Genomic DNA, 22,835 nt, shown 5'->3' on the forward strand with positions numbered 1-22,835 from the left:
AAAATTCAAAAGAGACAAAACTAAATTATTATTAAGGAATACACATTGAGGTTGTAATAAAACTATAAAAAAAGTAAGAAAATAATTATCTCAAAAAATCAAGTAGGACTTCCCTGGTGGTCACTGGTTTGGAATCCACCAACCAATGCAGGGGACATGGGCTTGATCCCTGGTCTGGGAAGATTCACATTCCACGAGGCATCCAAGCCTGTGTACCACAACTACTGAAGCCCACACACCCTAGAGCCAGTGTTCTGCAACAAGAGAAGCTACCACAATAAGAAGACCGTGCACTGTGACTAGAGAGTAACCCCTGCTAACTGCAACTAGAGAAAGCCCGCACACAGTAACCAAGACTCAGCACTGCAAAAAATATATAATTAAAAAAAAAAATCAGAGCACTCTTTTTATTGGGGAAGGAGGAAGAGTGACCAGAAAGAGGCACACAAGGCTGGAAAGCTCTTTTAAGAAGCATAGTGAAATATACCAGTCAGAGAAAGACAAATACTATATGTTATCATTTATACATGGAATCTAAAAAATAAAACAGATGAATATAAGAATAACAAACAAAACACATTCCCTGAGAAACAGCCATTAAACTTCTAAGAAGATAGTAGGATAAATGCATGTATTTAGAATGCATAAATTTAGAATTTATTTAGAATATATGCACTGTATTTAGAAAAATGTTGCTTATAGCACCATTCATAATAGCAAGAATATTAAATCAAGGTTATATAAACAAATATACCACAAGAGAAGTCTATAATGATGTAGATCTATATTTATTGGCATGACATGTCTGTGACATTTTCTAAAAGAAGAGGATTTAAAAGAGTTTGTATGTGTCCTCATTTTTCAAAAGTTAAAACATATTTATATGAACTAAAAAAAAATTGGAAGAATATACACCAAAATACTAACAGATACTAATAGCTATGGGCTTCCCTTGCTGGTAAAGAAACTGCCTGCAGTGTGGGAGACCTGGGTTCGATCCCTGGGTAGGAAGATCCCCTGGAGAAGGGAAGGGCTACCCACTCCAGTATTCTGGCTTGGAGAATTCCAAGGGGTTGCAAAGAGTCAAACATGACAGAGCAATTTTCACTTTCATTTTACAACAGCTATCTCTGGATGGTGAAACTATTGTTAATCCTTATTTTCTTAATAGTTATTGATGTTTCTAGAACTTTTAAAAATGAGCATACACTAGGCTCTCAGTTAAATTATAGTTAATTTTTTTGATGTGAAGCACCAAGAAATTAATACTATTTAAAAATTACAATTACACAAAATTCATAAGATTAAATATTCTCAATCAAATACTTTTTTGGGGTTTTGTGAAAGTAGCATAGTTCAGGGACTTGGCCAGTAGCCTAGGGTATAAAATATGATACTACTCATAACTTTATGTAGGGTAATTGCCTACTTCATTAGTTACTTGATCTTGTATTTTTCAGGACTACTGGAATTCCACAATTAACTTTTTTCCCAGGTGTTTTTTCATTTAACCTCTAATTGATACCATAACTGGAAAGCCATATATATAACTGCAGGGATATACCTAGATAAAAAAAAAATAAGGTAAAGACTCTCACTGATCACATTAAATGTGTGTATGCTCAGTCGTTTCTGATTCTTTTGAGACCCCACGGACTGTAGCCTCAGGCTCCTCTGTCCTTGGGATTTTCCAGGCAAGAATACTAGAGCAGGTTGCCATTTCCTCCTCCAGGGGCCTTTCCAATGCAGGGATAAAACCCATGTCGCTTGTGTCTCCTGAATTGGCAGGTGATTCTTTATCACTGTGCCACTTGGGAAGCCCATGTTAAATGTACCTAAGGTGAAGCACACACACACACACACACACACAAGAAGAGGCTAAGTTTGGAATATCACTAGGCACAGTATAAACTTAGAATGCAGAATGCAATAATTGTTATTATTGAAGATGAAGAAAAATGCAACTAATTAAGAATAAGTGTATTTTGCAGCTGTAAAGAGTGTTGTCATTAATTGAGGGGGTTTCATTTAATTCTTAATTTTTAGTATATTTGGTTTTCCATCACAATTTATTTGCTGTATGCAGCCAGGTAAAAAAAATCCAACTTATTTCAATATATTCTTAGAGTGTAGTACCAGCTTAATTTATATGTTTAAAAGTTTGAGTTTTTAAAAACCTACCACTTTTTGAGAACTAAATTACCAGTAAGTTGGTATGTGTAATCATACAAAAATTTTAATCTTTGAAATCCAAATGTCTCCCAATATTAAAGTTATTTTGCTTTGGCCTGATACTGTTTACCTGGATAAGATACTTCTGAACTTATAACAGTAAGGTTTTATGTAACAATCACTTCCCTTCTCTTCTCCTTTAGCCTTAACTTTATCTGAAATTATAATAGGTGGTAGACTTTGTTGTATTTTGATTTTATTTTTATTTTAGCATAGTATTTAGATTAGTCTTTTTTTTTTCCTCCCAACTCGTACAACTATTTTTAAAAATCCCCAAGTTGAATTGGAGCTTTCCTATTATATTGCCTGTATTTGTAAGGCTAGATTTGCCCAGTTTGCCCAGACTTGACTATTAAAATGTACTATAACAACTTCATTCCAGTTGAAATCACCTTCTTCCTGATTCTTGTCAAGATGTTCTTTCAAAGCATTTTCTAAAACACTAGGATCTGTTCCAGGTTCTTCCTTTGACAGAGTTACATTAAGTGGTCTGTGTATTATTCTGTCAGGCTCAGCAACACCATTATTAGTCTGCTGTTCATCTAAAGAAACTGCTGCTGATGCTGAATAAATATTTCCTAAATGATCCATTATAGGAAGCAAATATAATTCTGGTTGAAGAGCCTAAAACATACAGGAAATTTAAAAATTAGTTTATAGTTTAAAAAGCAATAAGTTAAAAATTAGCATAAATTTAAAATGTCAAATTACACACATATGGAGGAACAAATGATTTGAGTTTCAGTTCTGATTCTTGCTTTGTCTTCACCTAAAAACAAATGAAAAAATAATTGAAGCTTTTGTAGCATTTTCCAGTTACTTTTAACCTCACTGTTTTGCAAAAGTTATATATCTGTGATATAAAAATCACATCAAACAGTTGGTACTAACGCTGGTAACTAAGCTAGATTCTAGAAAAGGTTAGAATATATCCTACTTCTGTTCAGTGTACTAAACATAATTGAAACTCTATGTTATTTAACAACAGTAATTATGGCTCTCACTTGCATGGACTTACTATGTGCCAGGCCCTATTCTAAATGCTTTACACTTACATATAAAGCTCAGTTAATCCTCACAGTTCCATGTGACAGGCATACATATGGTATGTATGAGGCACAGAAGAGAATGAGGCAAAGAGAGGTTAAGTATCTTGTCTAAGATTTTAGAAATAGGAAGTTTCCAAGTTGGGTCGCAAAACCAGGTAATCTAGTTCCAGAATCTAACTTTGTAAACTTTACTTCTTAAATGTTAGACCCACAGAGTTAATTTGTTACTTGTTTATTCATTCAACAATTACAGAAGGCATACTATGTGTCAGGTAGTATTCTATAGGGGATGGTAAACAATGTGAAATCCCTGCTCTCATGTAGCTTATATTCTACTTGGAGAGCAGATGTTAAAATAAACATGATTTAAGGTAGTGATATGTGTTTTATGAAAATAAAATGGAGTGATGTAATAGAGAGTAGTTCAGAGAAAGAATATCTGAAAATTAGGTGGTCAGGGAAGGCCTTTAAAAAAAAAATACAATAATTGAACTGAGAACTGAATTATGAAAAAAAGAAGCAATCTATTTGAAAATCTGGAGAAGTGATTTCCAGGCAGGTACAAAGATGATGAAATAGATGTGAGTTTGGCTTCATGTGAGGACCAAAGGAAGACTTTTGTGGCTAAAATGTAGAACCAAGAAGAAAATAGTAGTAGATGAAATCTGAGAGCCAGCCTGTTCCTGAGACTCTTATCTTTTGCATAGCCACTGTAAGACTCCTGGTTACAATTCCTGTCTCTGGTTTCTTAAGGCTCTCATCATGTTATCTTCTGCTCAAAAACTACAAAGTTTCAGGAAAAAAAAACAAAAACATCCAAATTCATTAATCTGGCATTCAAGACCTTCAACAACCTACGTTTACAATTGTCTACTATTCCCTTTCACACAATCAGTGCTCCAGTAAAAACTGAACCACTCACTTTTCTGTAGTTGCCTGCTTAGCCACTTCCATGCTCATTCTGCTTTCTCTACTCAGAAAGCTTCTCCCACCCAACATGTTTGCAAGATCAAATATTTATCTGTCAAAATCCAAACTGATGACCACTTCTTTCCTAAAGTTCTCCATTTCACCTCTTCTCTTTCTGGAAGCAATCTCTTTTTCTTCTAAATACAGAGAAATCAGTTCAGTTCAGTTCAGTCGCTCAGTCGTGTCCCACTCTTTTTGACCCCATGGACTGCAGCATGCCAGACCTCCCTGTCCATCACCAACTCCCAGAGTTTACTCAAACTCATGTCCATTGAGTCGGTGATGCCAACCAACCATCTCATCCTCTGTGGTCCCCTTCTACTTCCACCTATAATCTTTCCCAGCTTCAGGGTTTTTTCAGATGAGTCACTTCACATCAGGTGACCAAAGTATTGGAGTGTCAGCTGCAGCATCAGTTCCTCCAATGAATATTCAGGACTGATCTGGGGCTTTCATGGTGGCTCAGATGTTAAAGCATCTGCCTGTAATGCGGGAGAGATCCATGTTCGATCCCTGGGTTAGGAAGATCCCCGGATAAGGAAATGACAACCTGCTCCAGTATTCTTGCCTGCAGAATTCCATGGACAGAGGACCCTGGTGAGCTACAGGCATGGGGTCGCAAAGAGTGGGACACAACTGAGTGACTTCACTTTCTTTGTCTTTCTTTTTTCCTTTAGGATGGACTGGTTGGACCTATTTGCATTCCAAGGGACTCTCAAGAATCTTCTCCAACACTGCAGTTCAAAAGCATCAATTCTTTGGCACTCAGCTTTCTTTATGGTCCACTCTCACATCCATATATGTCTACTGGAAAAACCATAGCTTTGACTAGATGGATCTTTGTTGGCAAAGTAACGTCTCTGCTTTTTAATATGCTGTCTAGGTAGGTCATAACTTTTCTTCCAAGGAGCAAATGTCCCTTAATTTTAAGGCTGCAGTCACCATCTGCAGTGATTTTGGAGCCCCCCAAAATAAAGCCTGTCACTGTTTTCACTGTTTCACTATCTATTTGCCATGAAGTGATGGGACCAGATGCCATGATCTTCGTTTTCTGAGTATTGAGTTTTATGCCAACATTTTTACTCTCCTCTTTCACTTTCATCAAGAGGCTCTTTAGTTCCTCTTTGCTTTCAACCATAAGGGTGGTGTCATCTGTATATCTGAGGTTATTGATATTTCTCCCAGCTTGTGATTTCAGTTTGTGCTTCATCCAGCCCAGCATTTCTCATGATGTACTCTGCATATAAGTTAAATAAGCAGGGTGACAATATACAGCCTTGACATACTCCTTTCCCGATTTGGAGCCAGTCTGTTGTTCCATGTTCAGTTCTGTTGCTTCCACCTGCATACAGATTTCTCAAGGGGCAAGTCAGGTGGTCTGGTATTCCCATCTCTTTAAGAATTTTCCACACTTTGTTGTGATCTACACAGTCAAAGGCTTTGGCATAGTCAATAAAACAGAAGTAGATGTTTTTCTGGAACTCTCTTGCTTCTAGAGTTTTGCCAAGAGAACACACTGGTCATAACAAACACCTTCTTCCAACAACATATGAGAAGACTCTACATATGGACATCACCAGATGGTCAATACTGAAATCGGATTTATTATATTCTTTGCAACCAAAGATGGAGAAGCTCTCAATACAGTCAGCAAAAACAAGACTGGGAGCTGACTGTGGCTCAGATCATGAACTCCTTATTGCCAAATTCAGATTGAAATTGAAGAAAGTAGGGAAAACCACTAGATCATTCAAGTATGACCTAAATCAAATCCCTTATAATTATACAGTGGAAGTGAGAAATAGATTCAAGGGATTAGATCTGATAGAGAGCCTGAAGAATAGCAAGGAGAGATAAGAAAGCCTTCCTCAGTGATCAATGCAAATAGAGGAAAACAAAAGAATGGGAAAGACTAGAGATCTCTTCAAGAAAATTAGAGACACCAAGGGAATATTTCATGCAAAGATGAGCACAATAAAGGACAGAAATGGTATGGACCCAACAGAAGCAGAGGATGTTAGAAAGAGGTGGCAAGAATACACAGAAGAACTGTACAAAAAAGATCTTCATGACCCAGATAATCACGATTGTGTGATCACTCACCTAGAGGCAGACATCCTGGAATGCAAAGTCAAGTGGGCCTTAGGAAGCATCACTACGAACAAAGCTAGTGGAGGTGATGGAATTCCAGTTGAGGTATTTCAAATCCTGAAAGATGATGCTGTGAAATTGCTGCACTCAATATGCCAGCAAATTTCGAAAACTCAGCAGTGACCACAGGACTGGGAAAGGTCAGTTTCATTCCAATCCCAAAGAAAGGCAATGCCAGAGGATGCTCAAACTACCTCACAATTGCATTCATCTGAGACACTAGCAAAATAATGCTCAAAATTCTCCAAGCCAGGCCTCAGTAGTACGTGAACCGTGAACTTCCAGATGTTCAAGCTGGATTTAGAAAAGGCAGAGGAACCAGAGATCAAATTGTCGACATCCGTTGGATCATCGAAATATACAGAATATGCTGTTTTAATTATTTGTGTATTTTGTCTTCCCACTACACTGAATATTCTTTAAGGGAAAAATCTATGTCCAATTCTTTTTATTCTCTCATTTTGTATAGAGAAAAACATCAATAACTATTTGTTGAAAATAATAAATTATTAGAAACAGTTTAGAATTTTAATTATTGTTAGATCACTTCCAATTTAGGATTCTGTAGTTGATATTTAGTAATTTTAAATATCATGAAAAAGAACAAAAGTAATTCTTTTTCTTCCAAGATTAAGGGAAACTAACTTAATGATCAGTAAATTAATATTCTGTGTATGGAACAGAACTCTATGACAAAATGTTCAAATCTAGTAGATAAGCCCAAGAATTCCAATAGCAAATTCCTCTACAGTACTACTTTGGGAGGATGTTTATTTTTTCCATTATCACTCATTATTTAATTTTTTTCAGTAAACATTTAAATGCCTGTAAGTGCTAAAAGCCTTGTTAGGCACTCATAAATAAAATAGTGAATAAGGTCTTTGCTCACAGGGAGCTACAGTCTAGGCAGAGTTAGATGTTAAACAAATAACCACATAAACAAATACATAATAATGATATGTTTAAACTAGAGTAGAATAGGAATAAACTGCATTTTAGAGTTTCAATTCAGTTCAGTCATTCAGTCCTGTCCAACTATTTGCGACCCCACAGACTGCAGCACACCAGACTTCCATGTCCATCACCAACTCCCGGAGCTTGTTCAAACTCACATCCATCACGTTGGTGATGCCATCCAACCATCTCATCCTCTGCCATCCCCTTCTACTGCCTTCAGTCTCTTCCCAGCATTAGAGTCTTTTCTAAAGAGTCAGTTCTTCACATCAGGTGGCCAAAGTATTGGAGCTTAAGCTTTATCATCAGTCCTTCCAATGAATATTCAGGACTGATTTCCTTTAGGATTGACTGGTTTGATCTCCTTGCAGTCCAAGGAACTCTCAAGAGTCTTCTCCAACACCACAGTTCAAAAGCATCAATTCTTCAGTGCTCAGCTTTCTTGATGGTCCAACTCTCACATCCATACATGACTACTGGAAAAACCATAGCTTTGACTAGATGGACCTTTGTTGGCAAAGTACTGTCTCTGCTTTTAAATATGCAGTCTAGGTTGGTCATAACTTTTCTTCCAAGGAGCAAGCTTCTTTTAATGTCAAGACTGCAGCCACCATCAGCAGTGATTTTGGTGTCCAAGAAAATAAAGTCCATCACTGTTTCTGTTGTTTCCCCATCTACTTGACGTGAAGTGATGGACTGGATGCCATGATCTTCATTTTTTGAATGCTGAGTTTTAAGCCAGCTTTTTCACTCTCCTCTTTCACCTTCATCAGAGGCTGTTTAATTCCTCTTTGCTTTCTGCCATAAGGGTGGTGTTATATGTGTATCTGAGATTATTGCTATTTCTCTGGGCAAACTTGATTCCCACTTGTGCTTCATCCAGCCCTGCATTTCACATGAAGTACTTAGCATATAAGTTAAATAAGCAGGGTGACAACATACAGCCTTGACATACTCCTTTCCCAATTTGGAACCAGTTTGTTGTTACATGTCAGGTTCTAACTGTTGCTTCTTGATCTGAATACAGATTTCTCAGGAGGCAGGTCAGGTGGTCTGGTATTCCCATCTCTTTCAGAATTTTCCATTTTGTTGTGATCCACACAGTCAAAGGGTTTAGCGTAGTTAGTGAAACAGAAGTAGATGTTTTTCTGGAATTCTTTTGCTTTTTCTATTATCCAATGTATGTTGGCAATTTAATCTCGGGTTCCTCTGCCTTTTCTAAATCCTGCTTGAACATCTGGAAGCTCTTGGTTCACGTACTATTGAGGCCTAGCTTGGAGCATTTTGAGCATTACTTTGCTAATATGTGAGATGAATGCAACTGTGTGGTAATTTTAACATTTTTTAGCATTGCCTTTCTTTGGGATTGGAATGAAAACTGAACTTTTCCAGTCGTGTGACCAGTGCTGAATTTTCCAAATTTGCCGGTATATTGAATGCAGCACTTCCACAGCATCATCTTTTAGGATTTGAAATAACTCAGCTGAAATTCCATCACCTCCATTAACTTTGTTCGTAGTAATGCTTCTTAAGGCCCACTTGACTTCACACTCCAGTATGTCTCGCGCTGGGCGAGTGATCACACCATCATGGTTATCTGCGTCATTAAGATCTTTTTTTGTGTAATCTTGCCACCTCTTTTTAATATCTTCTGCTTCTGTTAGGTCCATAACATTTCTGTCCTCTATTGAGCCCATATTTGCATGAAATGTTGCCTTGGTATCTCTAATTTTCTTGAAGAGAGCGCTAGTCTTTCCTCTATTTTTTTAACATTGATCACTTAGGAGGGCTTTCTTATCTTATCTTATCCTTGCTATTCTTTGGAACTCTGAATTCAGAGGGGTATATCTTTCCTTTTATCCTTTGCTTTCCCTTCTCTTCTTTTCTCAGCTATTTTTAAGGCCTCCCCAGACAACTCTTACCTTTTTGTATTTTTTTTTCTTGGGGATGGTTTTGATCACCACCTTCTTACAATGTTACAAACCTCTGTCCATAGTTCTTCAGGCACTCTATCAGATCTAATCCCTTTAATCCATTTGTCACTTCCATTGTATAATTGTAAGGGATTTGATTTAGGTCATACCTGAATGGTCTAGTGGTTTTCCCTACTTTCTTCAGTTTCAGTCTGAATTTGGTAATAAGGAGCTCATGATCTGAACCATAGTCAGCTCCCGGTCTTGTTTTTGCTGACTGTATAGAGCTTCTCCATCTTTGGCTGCAAAGAACATAATCAACCTGATTTCGGTATTGACTGTCTAGGGATGTCCATGTGTAGTATCGTCTTGTGTGTTGTTGGAAGAGGGTTTTTGCTATGACTTGTGCGTTCTCTTGGCAAAACTGTCAGCCTTTGCCCTGCTTCATTTTGTACTCCAAAGCCAAATTTGCCTGTTACTCTACGTACCTCTTGACTTCCTACTTTTTCACTCTAGTTGCCTATGATGAAAAAGACCTTTTTTTGGGTGTTAGTTCAATAAGGTTTTTAGGTCATCATAGAACCATCCAACTTCAGCTCCTTCAGCATTAGTGGTTGGGGCATAGACTTGGATTGCTGTGATATTGGTTTCCCTTGAAAATGAAAAGAGATCATCCTTTTGTTTTTGAGATTGCACCCAAGTACTGCATTTCTGACTCTTGTTGACTGTGAGGCCTATTCCATTTCTTCTAAGGGATTCTTGTCTACTTAAGAGTTTAAATAGGGAAAATCTTGATTAGAGAAATAAACCTTATATAAATATGAGAAACCAGAAACTTTGAGATCTAATGGTTTGCTGGACTGAGATTTCAGCTAGGAAAACTCTCTATTTAGAAAACCCTGCCCCTGAAGCTACAAATAGGAGTGTTCAATTGAGAGTAGCTGATTCCTGCCCCATCAAATACAGTATATTGGAGTCATTCCACATCAAAGAAGGCTAGCTGTGGCCTAACAAATAAGAATTCATTTTTTTCCCCACAAGTGCTCATTTAAAAATCTTCTAATGCTATTAAATTTAAAAATATATGATCACATTTAAAATTTGCCTTTATTTTCTCCCCAGGGAAATTTACACACCAAGTTCAGTTCAGTTGCTCAGTCGTGTCCGACTCTCTGAGACCCCATGAATCGCAGTACGCCAGGAGTTCACCTGTCCATCACCAACTCCCAGAGTTCACTCAGACTCACGTCCATCGAGTCAGTGATGCCATCCAGCCATCTCATCCTCTGTCGTCCCCTTCTCCTCCTGCCCCCAATCCCTCCAAGCATCAGAGTCTTTTCCAATGAGTCATCTCTTCACATAAGGTGGCCAAAGTACTGGAGTTTCAGCTTTAGCATCATTCCTTCCAAAGAAATCCCAGGGCCCCATATTTTAGTGCACAGTAATATACCAGAAAGGCCCATCTTTTCTTGATGACCTGTGTGCTAAATGATATTTCCATTTTGTTACGATTGAGATTACATATTGCATAGTATATTAAGGAGTTGAGCTGATAAGCTTTTAAGAAAGAAAATTTGTTAAGGTATGCTTTTCTTTAATCAAAAGGAAAAATTAAGAAAACTTACTACAGCTAGATTATTTCCAATGCATTTGAGAAATAAAAATTTCTCTGCAACAGCTTCTTCACCAAGGAACTCACTGAGATGCTCCCTCAGGTCTTGTAAAGTTAGATGAGGAGATACTCTGAAATATCATGACATTTCCTTATAATGTAAAATAAAATGGGTTTCAGCTATAATAAAGATTCAAGAGCTTTAGTATTTTATCTCAAGTCCAAATCCTAATTTAACATATCATATATAACTTAATATATTGTGTTTCTACATTGCTTGGAACTTTGTAGGCTTGAAGGCTGTAAATATTTTTTTACAAAATGGTTAAAAGTCACTTAATCAATAAAATCATTAAAATTTTAAATTATCCAAATGTACAGTTTATAAAAGTCCTTTCTGTACTGAAAAGGACTTATTTTCTTTTCTCATCTACCTTCAGTTTCACTTTTCTCATCTACCTTCAGTTTTTTTATTAAAATAAAACCATGCAATGATATTTATATAATATTATATGTATCTTAAAGAAGGATTTAGCCACAGATATTTATTTTGGAAGTTTGACAGTGTTAGCTAGTGCTTAAGACTTTCTTTGATGATCGAATGTCATCAGACTATACATCTTTGCTTATTGGGAACGCTTCATTCCTCAACATCTAAAATTTAAAGCTCTTGTTCTGAGTTCTTATTTTTCTAGACTTTTAGGGGAATACAATATAATTAACTCATTCAATTAACAAATATATATTGAGTTCCTCTTGTGTCAAATATTGTGTAGGGTTGAGAATAAGGCAATCAACAAAACAAATATTTTCACCCTTATAGACCTTACAATCTAATGGTGGAAGTGAAAAAATTAACAAAGTAAGAAAAAATTTAATTCGTAAGACACTGCTAAGTACTATTTGTTGTTGTTGTTTAGTCGCTCAGTCCTATCTGATTGTTTGTGACAGCATGGACTATAGTCTGCCAGGCTCCTCTGTCCATGGGATTCTCCAGGCAAGAACACTAGAGAGTGGGTTACCATTTATTTCTCTAGGGAATCTTTCCAATGCAAGGATCGAACCCACGTCTCCTGCATTGGCTGGCAGATTCTTTATTGCTGAGCTACCAGGGAAGCCCAGCACTATAGAGAAACGTAAAGCAGGTAAGGATGAGTATTCTGATGAGAGAAAATATAAACAAAAAAGTAATACTGGAGAAAAGAATGAAGGAGATAAGATAGCATATGTAAAGGCACAAAGAGCATTTTAGACAAAAGAAACAGCAAGTACAAGAGTTCTGAGGTAGGGCTATGTCTAATGTGTTCCAGAACACAAAGGAAGTTCATGTGCTTGAAAAAAATGATGGGGAAGATTAGGAAGACTGAGGTGTCCTCAAGAGAAATAACAACAGGCAGTTAGAACACATAGTATCATGTGTGTTTCTGTGCATGTGAAAATATATATATGTTGTGTGCATGCCCAGTAGCTTCAGTCATATCCAACTCTTTACATCCCAGTTGACATCGGCCCATCAGGCTCCTCTGTCCATGTGATTCTCCAGGCATGAATACTGGAGTGGGCTGCCCTGCCCTCCTACAGGGGATCTTCCCAACCGAGGAATCAAATCCGCATGCCTTACATCTCCTGCATTGGCAGGCGGGTTCTTTACCACTAGCGCCACCTGGGAAGCCCATATATATGTTATATGTATGTGTGTATATATATATATATATATATATATATATATAGTGTTTTTATTTTTAAATAGTTCAGTGAAAAAGTCATTGTAGATATACTGGTTTAACCACTATTCACAGCTCTTCAGTAGGTTTCTAATTTCAGGTAAATACAGTCTTAATTCTCTTTGTGTATAGCCTGGTTACTACACAGATTAGTTATACTCTGTTTTTTAGGTGGCAGTGCGATGGCTAAGTGACATCTGTTCCTATGGCACTTTTTAACAGTTACAAAGTGCTATTTATTGATAGTATTCATTAAGGCAGGGACTGGATCCATCACACAAACAAGATATTTTTCACTTACAATTTTTGAATTTCCACAAAGCATTTTTCTCTGCAGAAAAAAAAAGATCTCTTTTTCAGACACATTGTAATGTGACTACAAAATACTTGCCTTATAAAGCCAGCTGAAATGAATTTGTTAACAACTTCTATTGAAATGGTATTTAATTTATAATTCCATGATCCTTCAGGGACATAAAAAACATGAAGTTCCACCAACTGAATAAATTGAGAATAAAGTCAGTTAAAATCATTTTAAAGTGAGAAAAATCAATTACTGTCCTATAGAATTTGAGTTTAATAAACATCATTGAAATAAACAAGGTATATATGTATCCTTCTGAACAAACACATACAAAAAAATAAAACGAAGAGCCTGAAATATGCTAAGTTGGCTACTAGGCACTGGAGCACATTTTCCCTTGGAAACAATGTCCTAGATGTGGTGCTAGATTTCCTTAACATATATATGACACACAAAACATTTGTGGCTTTCAGTAAGGACACTAGATTGCCAAGATCAGATTTCCTATTACCAACCAATGCCCCTTTCCCTGACCTCTACCTACATAGTTTAATTTGTGTGATTTTGTGGAATTCTTATTCTTTATATATATATATATATATATATATATATACACACACACACATATATAGTCCTTATTCTATATATATATGTGTGTGTGTGTGTGTGTGTGTATGTATATGTGTATATATATATATATATATATATATATAGTCTCCCTAACACAGCTGTGATGATTGCTAGTTCTAACCTGCTGAAGTGTGAATACAGGGGTTTGGGGAATATTTTTGTTTACCAGAATTTGAGGAAGAACCTATTCCTGACCAGTGATGGAAAAGGAATGGTTGTTTCCACATAGGGCAGGTCTGTAAGCTTAGATTGTGTTTATATGTTGTCTGTGCTTATATGTACTATCATCTTTTCTATTGTTTTATGACCTCAATTAGAATTCATCCACTGAGAAGAATATTTAGATTTCCACAAAACAGTTATAGCAAATAAAGACTTTTACTTCAATGAAAGTTTGCTACTCATCCATATTAAAAGTTAAAGCATTTAAATGATTATATACTACAGTATAATGTATCTGAAAAAATGTTTTTTTAAATTTGAACTAAATATGACCTCACATTAATATTAGTAATTCTTATAGGAAATGAAAATGGCTCTTGAATGAGTAATTTGCTCAAGTTGTTTTTATAGACCAAGCATATTATTTGTATATTTTGATGTCAGAATATTAACTGACAGTTTAAGATGTCTGCATAGATTGAATAGTGAAATTTCCTATATGCTGTATTTTGAATTTCAGGGCATTTAAAAGATTACTCTCAGCAAACGAAGCAACAGACAAAGAATTAATCTCAAAAATATACAAGCAACTACTGCAGCTCAATTCCAGAAAAATAAAAGACCCAATCAAAAAGTGGGCCAATGAACTAAACAGACATTTCTCCAAAGATGACATACAGATGGCTAACAAACACATGAAAAGGTGCTCAACATCACTCATTATCAGAGAAATGCAAATCAAAACCACAATGAGGTATCATTTCACGCCAGTCAGAATGGCTGCTATCCAAAAGTCTACAAGCAATAAATGCTGGAGAGGGTGTGGAGAAAAGGGAACCCTCTTACACTGTTGGTGGGAATGCAAACTAGTATAGCCACTATGGAGAACAGTGTGGAGATTCCTTAAAAAACTGGAAATAGAACTGCCATATGACCCAGCAATCCCACTGCTGAGCATACGCACTGAGGAAACCAGAATTGAATGAGACACATATACCCCAGTGTTCATCGCAGCACTGTTTATAATAGCCAGGACATGGAAGCAACCTAGATGTCCATCAGCAGATGAATGGATAAGAAAGCTGTGGTACATATACACAATAAAATATTACTCAGCTGTTACAAAGAATACATTTGAATCAGTTCTAATGAGGTGGATGAAACTGGAGCCTATTATAGAGAGAGAAGTAAGTCAGAAAGAAAAATACCAATACAGTATACTAATGCATATATATGGAATTTAGAAAGATGGTAACGATGACCCTATATGTGAGATAGCAGAAGAGACACAGATGTATTGAACAATCTTTTGGACTCTGTGGGAGAGGGCAAGGGCAGGATGATATGGGAGAATGGCACTGAAACATTTAAAATATCATATGTGAAATGAATCGCCAGTCCAGGTTTGATGCATGATACAGGGTGCTTGGGGCTGGTGCACTGGGATGACCCAGAGGGATGGGATGTGGAGGGAGGCAGGAGGGGGATTCAGGATGGGGAACACATGTATACTCATGGCGGATTCAAGTCAATGTATGGCAAAACCAATACAATATTGTAAAGTAAAATAAATAAATTAATTTAAAAATAAATATATAAAAGATTACTCTCTGGTTATACCATCCTATTAACAGCTAAAAGCTATACTATGTACTAATACTACAATAGTAAATATTAAAGCTATACTAATAAATATTTATAAAACCTTCAGAAATCTGAAGTAAATATGGCCTTATCATTTATATGAATATATCAATATTTTATAGGAGAAAAATATTTCTTGAACTAAATATTTTATTCCACTTTCATAAACCAAGTAATTACTTAAATATTTTTATAACAATTCATGAATTATAATTCAAAGTGTTTGTATATACTTTCATTCCACAATTGAATGAGGAGGCAACATAAAGAAAAAGTAATTATAATAATAAAACATTTCCTGGCCTTTGAAACATTTTGTGAAGTAAATTAATTTATGGAGAATTTTAATTTATTCATTCATCCAACAAACATACCTACTATGTGGAAGTACTGTTCTAGGCACTGAGTATGTAGTGAGTAAAACAAAGATCCATGCCTGCATGCAGCTGATATTTTAATGAGGTATCAGGACAAGAAGGGTGAGGCAAGTGAAGCACTCACCTCAGGTACAAAATTTAAAGTGGCACCAAAGCCTCAATCATCGAGGTAAATAATATTTAAAGATCTATTCAATGCAAACAATTCATGATGAACAAAATATTATAAATTTAAAGATAGAATGGTACTATTACAGCCTGAGTAGAAAAAAACAAATCAAACTGCTATATACAGGCTTTAAAAAAAAATACATTTCTTAATGGCTAACTTTTTCCAGAACAACATATTTGAAAAAATATTGAAAATTTTGCAAGCCTGTATTAAAACTCAGGACATCACTTTAAGGTTAAACATTCTATTTATATAAAAACTCAACTTTATTGTAATTTTACTTTCCTGGCTTTAATGGAAGTAAACTCATCAATAATATTCTCATTAAAACTATTAACTATTTAAAAATACATTAAATAGCACAGGAAACTATACTGAATATGTAATAACTTATAAGGGAAAAGAATCTGAAAAAGAATATACATATACACACATGTATAACTGAATTGCTGTGCTGTGGCTTCCCTGATGACTCAGAGGGTAATGATCTGCCTGCAATGCAGGAGACCTAGGTTCCATCCCTGGGTTCAGAAGATCCCCTGGAGAAAGGAACAGCTAACCACTCCAGTATTCTGGTCTGGAGAATTCCATGGACTGTATAGTACATGGGGTTGAAAAGAGTTGGACACGGCTGAGTGACTTTCACTTTCATACCTAAAACTTACCTGTGGAGTGCTCAGTTGCTTAGTCGTGTCCAACTCTTTGGGACCCCATGGACTGTGTGGCCTGTCAGGGTTCTCTGTCCACAAAATTTCTCAGGCAAGAATACTGGAGTGATTTGCCATCTCCTACTCCAGGGTTTCTTCCTGACCCAGGGATCAAACCTGCATCTCTTGCACTGGCAGGCAGATTCTTTAACACTGAGCCACCTGGGAAGCCCATCTTAAACTTATACTATATTGTAAATCACTATGATTAAAAAAATTTTTTTAAATAAGTGAAAATAAAAATAACTATTCTATAATAAATAAATATGTAAAGTAAAAATACATTAAAAAATATACAGAGGGATATATATTTTGCCTTTTGCCTCTGGCTCCAAAATAGCTAGGCATAGAATTATTGGATCCTGTTTCTATTTAAAATGTTGATATCTTGTTCATCATTGGTTTTTCCATTAACTTTTCACTTTAGAAATCTTTTATTATTTATTTTAATTACTTAATTTTTTGGGTGCCTCTTTAAGTTTTGCACCAAAGACAACTGACTCCTTTGCCTCAGACTAGTCTCAGCTTTGTGAGGGACACAGACAATAAACATTAAGTATGAAACACTGATAAGTGATATAGAAAATTAGAAAGTGAACATCCCTGGTCAAAAAGAATAAGTAGAGCAGGGCAAAAAAAAAAAAAAAAAAAATAGGGAATATAAAAGAGGGAGTAATTTTCAGTTTTAAACGGAATAATCCAAATACACATCTAAGAAAACTAACAGTTCCTTAATGTCAACTGATATCTAGTCCATATTCAAATTTCCCCTATTGTCCAACTGTCCTTAGAATGTTCTTTCAATCTAGAATCCAATCAAGGATAACATATGCATTTGATTGTCATATATTTTTTATTTTAATTGAAATAATTTTGTGTTAGTTTCAGGTATACAGCAAAGTGATTCAGCTATTTTCTTTCAGATTAAATTCATCTCACACGCTAGCAAAGTAATGCTCAAAGTTCTCCAAGCCAGGCTTCAACAGTACATGAATCATGAACTTCCACATGTTCAAGCTGGATTTAGAAAAGGCAGAGGAACCAGAGATCAAATTGCCAACATCCGCTGGATCACTGAAAAAGTAAGAGAATTCCAGAAAAACTACTTCTGCTTTATTGACTATGCCAAAGCCTTTGACTGTGTGGATCACAACAAAGTGTGGACAATTCTGAAAGAGATTGGAATACCAGACCACCTGACCTGCCTCTTGAGAAATCTGTACGCAGGTCAAGAAGCAACAGTTAGAACTGAACATGGAACAACAGACTGGTTCCAAATCAAGAAAGGTGTATGGTCAAGGCTATATATTGTCACCCTGCTTATTTAACTTATATGCAGAGTACATCATGAGAAATGCTGGGCTGGATGAAGCACAAGCTGAAATCACAAGCTGGGAGAAATATTAATAACCTCAGATACATAGATGACACCACTCTGCCACTCTATGGCAGAAAGCAAAGAAGAACTAAAGAGCCTCTTGATGAAAGTGAAAGAGGAAAGTGAAAAAGTTGGCTTAAAACTCAACATTCAGAAAACAAAGATCATGGAATCTGGTCCCATCACTTCATGGCAAATAGATGGGAAAACAATGGAAGCAGTGGCAGACTTTATTTTTAGGGGCTTCAAAATCTCTGCAGATGGTGACGGCAGCCATGAAATTAAAAGACACTTGCTCCTTGGAAGAAAAGCTACAACCAAACTAGACAGCATATTAAAAAGCAGGGACATTACCAACAAGGGTCTGTCTAATCAAAGCTGAACTGCAGTGTTGGAGAAGACTCTTGAGAGTCCCTTGGACTGCAAGGAGATCCAACCAGTCCATCCTAAGGAAATCAGTCCTGAATATTCATTGGAAGGACTGATGTTGAAGATGAAACTCCAATATTTTGGCCACCTGATGTGAAGAGCTGACTCATTTAAAAAGACCCTGATGCTGGGAAAGATTGAAGGCAGGAGGAGAAGGGGACGACAGAGGATGAGATGGCTGGATGGCATCACTGACTCGATGGACGTGAGTCTGAGTGAACTCCAGGAGCTGGTGATAGACAGGGAGGCCTGGCGTGCTGCAGTCCATGGGGTCGCAAAGAGTTAGACACGACTGAGTGGCTGAACTCAACTGAGCGTCCAAGAAGTGAAGTTTGGTAAGGCATTAAGTATGACTCCAAGGTGTTTGGCCTCAGATATTAGAAAGATGGATTTGCCATAAACTGAAATGAGTAAGGTCACGGTTAGTACAGGTTTGGGTTGCAGGGAGAAGTACAGTTGTTTCAAACATGTTGAGTTTCTGTTGTCTATTGGTCATCCAAGTGGAGATTTCAAGTAGGCAGTTGACAACATCAGTCTGGAGTTTGGGAAAGAGGGTTGGGATGGGGATATAAATTTGTGAATATGTAGCATAATGTTGGTATTTAAAACTACTAGATTGGATAAAGATCACAATGAGTGCAAACAGAGAAGAGAACAAACAGCTCACTCCGAAATTCTCCAGTATCAAGAGATCAGGAAGAACAAAAACACCTAAAAGAGAAGACAGAACAGGGACTTCCTTGGTAGTCTAGTACTAAGACACTGTTCTACCAATGCAGGGGGCCCAGGTTCGATCTCTAGTCAGGGAAATAGATCCCATATGCTGCAACTGAAGATCCTGCATGCCTAAAGTACAGATCCCATGTGCTGCAACTAAGACTCGATGCAGCCAAATATATAAATATTTTTTAAAAGAAGACTGAGATTAAATATTGCTGTAAAGAGCAATATTGCATAGGAACCTGGAATGTTAGGTCCATGAATCAAGGCAAATTGGAAGTGGTTAAACAAAAGATGGCAAGAGTGAATGTCGACATTCTAGGAAACAGTGAACTCAAATGGACTGGAATGGGTGAATTTAACTCAGATGACCATTATATCTGCTACTGAGGGCAGGAATCCCTCAGAAGAAATGGAGTAGCCATCATGGTCAACAAAAGAGTCTGAAATGCAGTACTTGGATGCAATCTCAAAAACGACAGAATGATCTCTGTTTGTTTCCAAGGCAAACCATTCAATATCACAGTAATTCAAGTCTATGCCCCAACCAGTAACGCTGAAGAAGCTGAAGTTGAACGGTTCTATGAAGACCTACAAGACCTTTTAGAACTAACACCCAAAAAAGATGTCCTTTTCATTATAGGGGACTGGAATGCAAAAGTAGAAGTCAAGAAAAACCTGGAGTAACAGGCAAATTTGGCCTTGGAATACGGAATGAAGCAGGGCAAAGGCTAATAGAGTTTTGCCAAGAAAATGCACTGGTCATAGCAAGTAACCTCTTCCAACAACACAAGACTCTACACATGGACCTCACCAGATGGTCAACACCAAAATCAGATTGATTATATTCTTTGCAGCCAAAGATGGAGAAGCTCTATACAGTCAACAAAAACAAGACCAGGAGCTGACTGTGGCTCAGATCATGAACTCCTTATTGCCAAATTTAGACTTAAATTGAAAAAACTAGGGAAAACCACTAGACCATTCAGGTATGACCTAAATAAAATCCCTTATGATTATACAGCGGAAGTGAGAAATAGATTTAAGGGTCTAGATCTGATAGATAGAGTGCCTGATGAACTATGGACTGAGGTTTGTGACACTGTACAGGAGATAGGGATCAAGAGAATCCCCATGGAAAAGAAATTCAAAAAACCAAAATGGCTGTCTGGGGAGGCCTTACAAATAGCTGTGAAAAGAAGAGAAGCAAAAAGCAAAGGAGAAAAGGAAAGATATAAGCAACTGAATGCAGAGTTCCAAAGAATAGCAAGAAGAGATAAGAAAGCCTTTTTCAGCGATCAATGCAAAGAAATAGAGGAAAATAACAGAATGGGAAAGACTAGAGATCTCTTCAAGAAAATTAGAGATACCAAGGGAACATTTCATGCAAAGATGGGCTCGATAAAGGACAGAAATGGTATGGACCTAACAGAAACAGAAGATATTAAGAGGTGGCAAGAATACACAGAAGAACTGTACAAAAAAGATCTTCACGACCCAGATAATCACGATGGTGTGATCACTCACCTAGAGCCAGACATCCTGGAATGTGAAGTCAAGTGGGCCTTAGAAAGTATCACTACGAACAAAGCTAGTGGGGGTGATGGAATTCCAGTTGAGCTATTCCAAATCCTGAAAGATGATGCTGTGAAAGTCCTGCACTCAATATGCCAGCAAATTTGGAAAACTCAGCAGTGGCCACAGGACTGGAAAAGGTCAGTTTTCATTCCAATCCCAAAGAAAGGCAATGCCAAAGAATGCTCAAACTACCGCACAATTGCATTCATCTCACATGCTAGTAAAGTAATGCTCAAAATTCTCCAAGGCAGGCTTCAGCAACACATGAACTGTGAAATTCCTGATGTTCAAGCTGGTTTTAGAAAAGGCAGAGGAACCAGAGATCAAATTGTCAACATCTGCTGGATCATTGAAAAAGCAAGAGAGTTCCAGAAAAACATCTATTTCTGCTTTATTGACTACGCCAAAGCCTTTGACTGTGTGGATCACAATAAACTGTGGAAAATTCTGAAAGAGATGGGAATACCAGACCACCTGACCTGCCTCTTGAGAAATATGTATGCAGGTCAGGAAGCAACAGTTAGAACTGGACATGGAACAACAGACTGGTTCCAAATAGGAAAAGGAGTACGTCAAGGCTGTATATTGTCACTCTGCTTATTTAACTTATATGCAAAGTACATAATGAGAAATGCTGGACCGGAAGAAACACAAGCTGGAATCAAGATTGCCAGGACAAATATCAATAACCTCAGATATGCAGATGACACCACCCTTCTGGCAGAAAGTGAAGAGGAACTCAAAAGCCTCTTGATGAAAGTGAAAGTGGAGAGTGAAAAAGTTGGCTTAAAGCTCAACATTCAGAAAATGAAGATCATGGCATTCGGTCCCATCACTTCATGGGAAATAGATGGGGAAACAGTGGAAACAGTGTCAGAGTTTATTTTTTTGGGCCCCAAAATCACTGCAGATGGTGACTGCAGCCATGAAATTAAAAGATGCTTACTCCTTGGAAGGAAAGTTATGACTAACCTAGACAGCGTATTAAAAAGCAGAGACATTACTTTGCCAACAAAAGTCCGTCTAGTCAAGGCTATGGTTTTTCCTGTGGTCATGTATGGATGTGAGAGTTGGACTGTGAAGAAGGCTGAGTGCCAAAGAATTGATGCTTTTGAACTGTGGTACTGGAGAAGACTCTTTGAGAGTCCCTTGGACTGCAAGGAGATCCAATCAGTCCATTCTGAAAGAGATCAGCCCTGGGATTTCTTTGGAAGGAATGATGCTAAAGCTGAAACTCCAGTAATTTGGCCACCTCATGCGAAGAGTTGACTCATTGGAAAAGACTCGGATGCTGGGAGAGATTGGGGGCAGGAGGAAAAGGGGACGACAGAGGATGAGATGGCTGGATGGCATCACTGACTTGATGGACGTTGAGTCTGAGTGAACTCCGAGAGTTGGTGATGGAAAGGGAGGCCTGGCATGCTGCGATTCATGGGGTCGCAAAGAGTCGGACACGACTGAGCGACTGAACTGAACTGTACTGAGAATGAATAACAAGGAATTATGTCAAAGAAGAGAGTGATCAATGGTGTCAATTATTGTGCACATACAGATCAAGTGTATGTGAGATAAGAATTAAACAATAGCTTTAGCAATGTAAAGGCAAACAGGGCAGTCGGTTTTGGTGGAGTAGAGGAGTGAAAACTTGTTTGGAGTTAATTTAAAGAAAAAAATGGGAAGAAGGTATTGGGGTTTGAGGAGGTATGAAATAGTTGTCTAAAATAGTGGAACAGAGAATAAGTGGGAGGTAGTCTTGTTGCCTCCTAGCAAAAAGTTCCACTTGAGATTCATGCTCATTAAAGTGAGAATAGTCCTTATGCTGGTATATTTTTCTCCAGCCATGTGCCAGTGTAGGTATACATGAGGAAAAGATGAAGATTAACCAGGGTTTTTGTTTTATCAAGGAGTACATTGAAATGAGAGGGGGTAATGAGTCAAAATTATGTGCAAGAATGATCAAGAATGCTCCATGATATTTAAGACAGCCAGAGAGGGTATCCTGAGAAGAGAAACAAACAAACAAAAAAAGATTATAGGGTCAATGCACTGGAGGTACCAGTATAATTGGGGTCCTTAGAGATACAAGATCTGTAATCAAATAATGGGATACAGAAAATTGGGTTCACAGTG

The 22,835-nt window shown here is 37.2% G+C and overlaps 1 protein-coding gene across 4 annotated transcripts in view; it reads right to left on the minus strand.

The window, feature by feature from the left end:
* SPATA1 (spermatogenesis associated 1) overlaps positions 1-22,835 on the minus strand; it is a 76,609-nt gene that overhangs the window by 48,355 nt on the left and 5,419 nt on the right. For all 4 annotated transcript variants that reach the window (XM_070786209.1, XM_070786208.1, XM_070786210.1 and 1 more), the window contains 4 exons: positions 12,996-13,102; positions 10,894-11,011; positions 2,948-3,001; positions 2,625-2,856 (listed from right to left, as the gene is read on the minus strand). In XM_070786209.1, coding sequence (XP_070642310.1) covers positions 2,625-2,856; positions 2,948-3,001; positions 10,894-11,011; positions 12,996-13,102 — 511 coding nt within the window. The remainder of the gene's footprint in view (positions 1-2,624; positions 2,857-2,947; positions 3,002-10,893; positions 11,012-12,995; positions 13,103-22,835) is intronic.

The sequence above is a fragment of the Bos indicus genome, chromosome 3 (genome assembly GCF_029378745.1).
Source record: "Bos indicus isolate NIAB-ARS_2022 breed Sahiwal x Tharparkar chromosome 3, NIAB-ARS_B.indTharparkar_mat_pri_1.0, whole genome shotgun sequence".
Classification (NCBI taxonomy): domain Eukaryota; kingdom Metazoa; phylum Chordata; class Mammalia; order Artiodactyla; family Bovidae; genus Bos; species Bos indicus.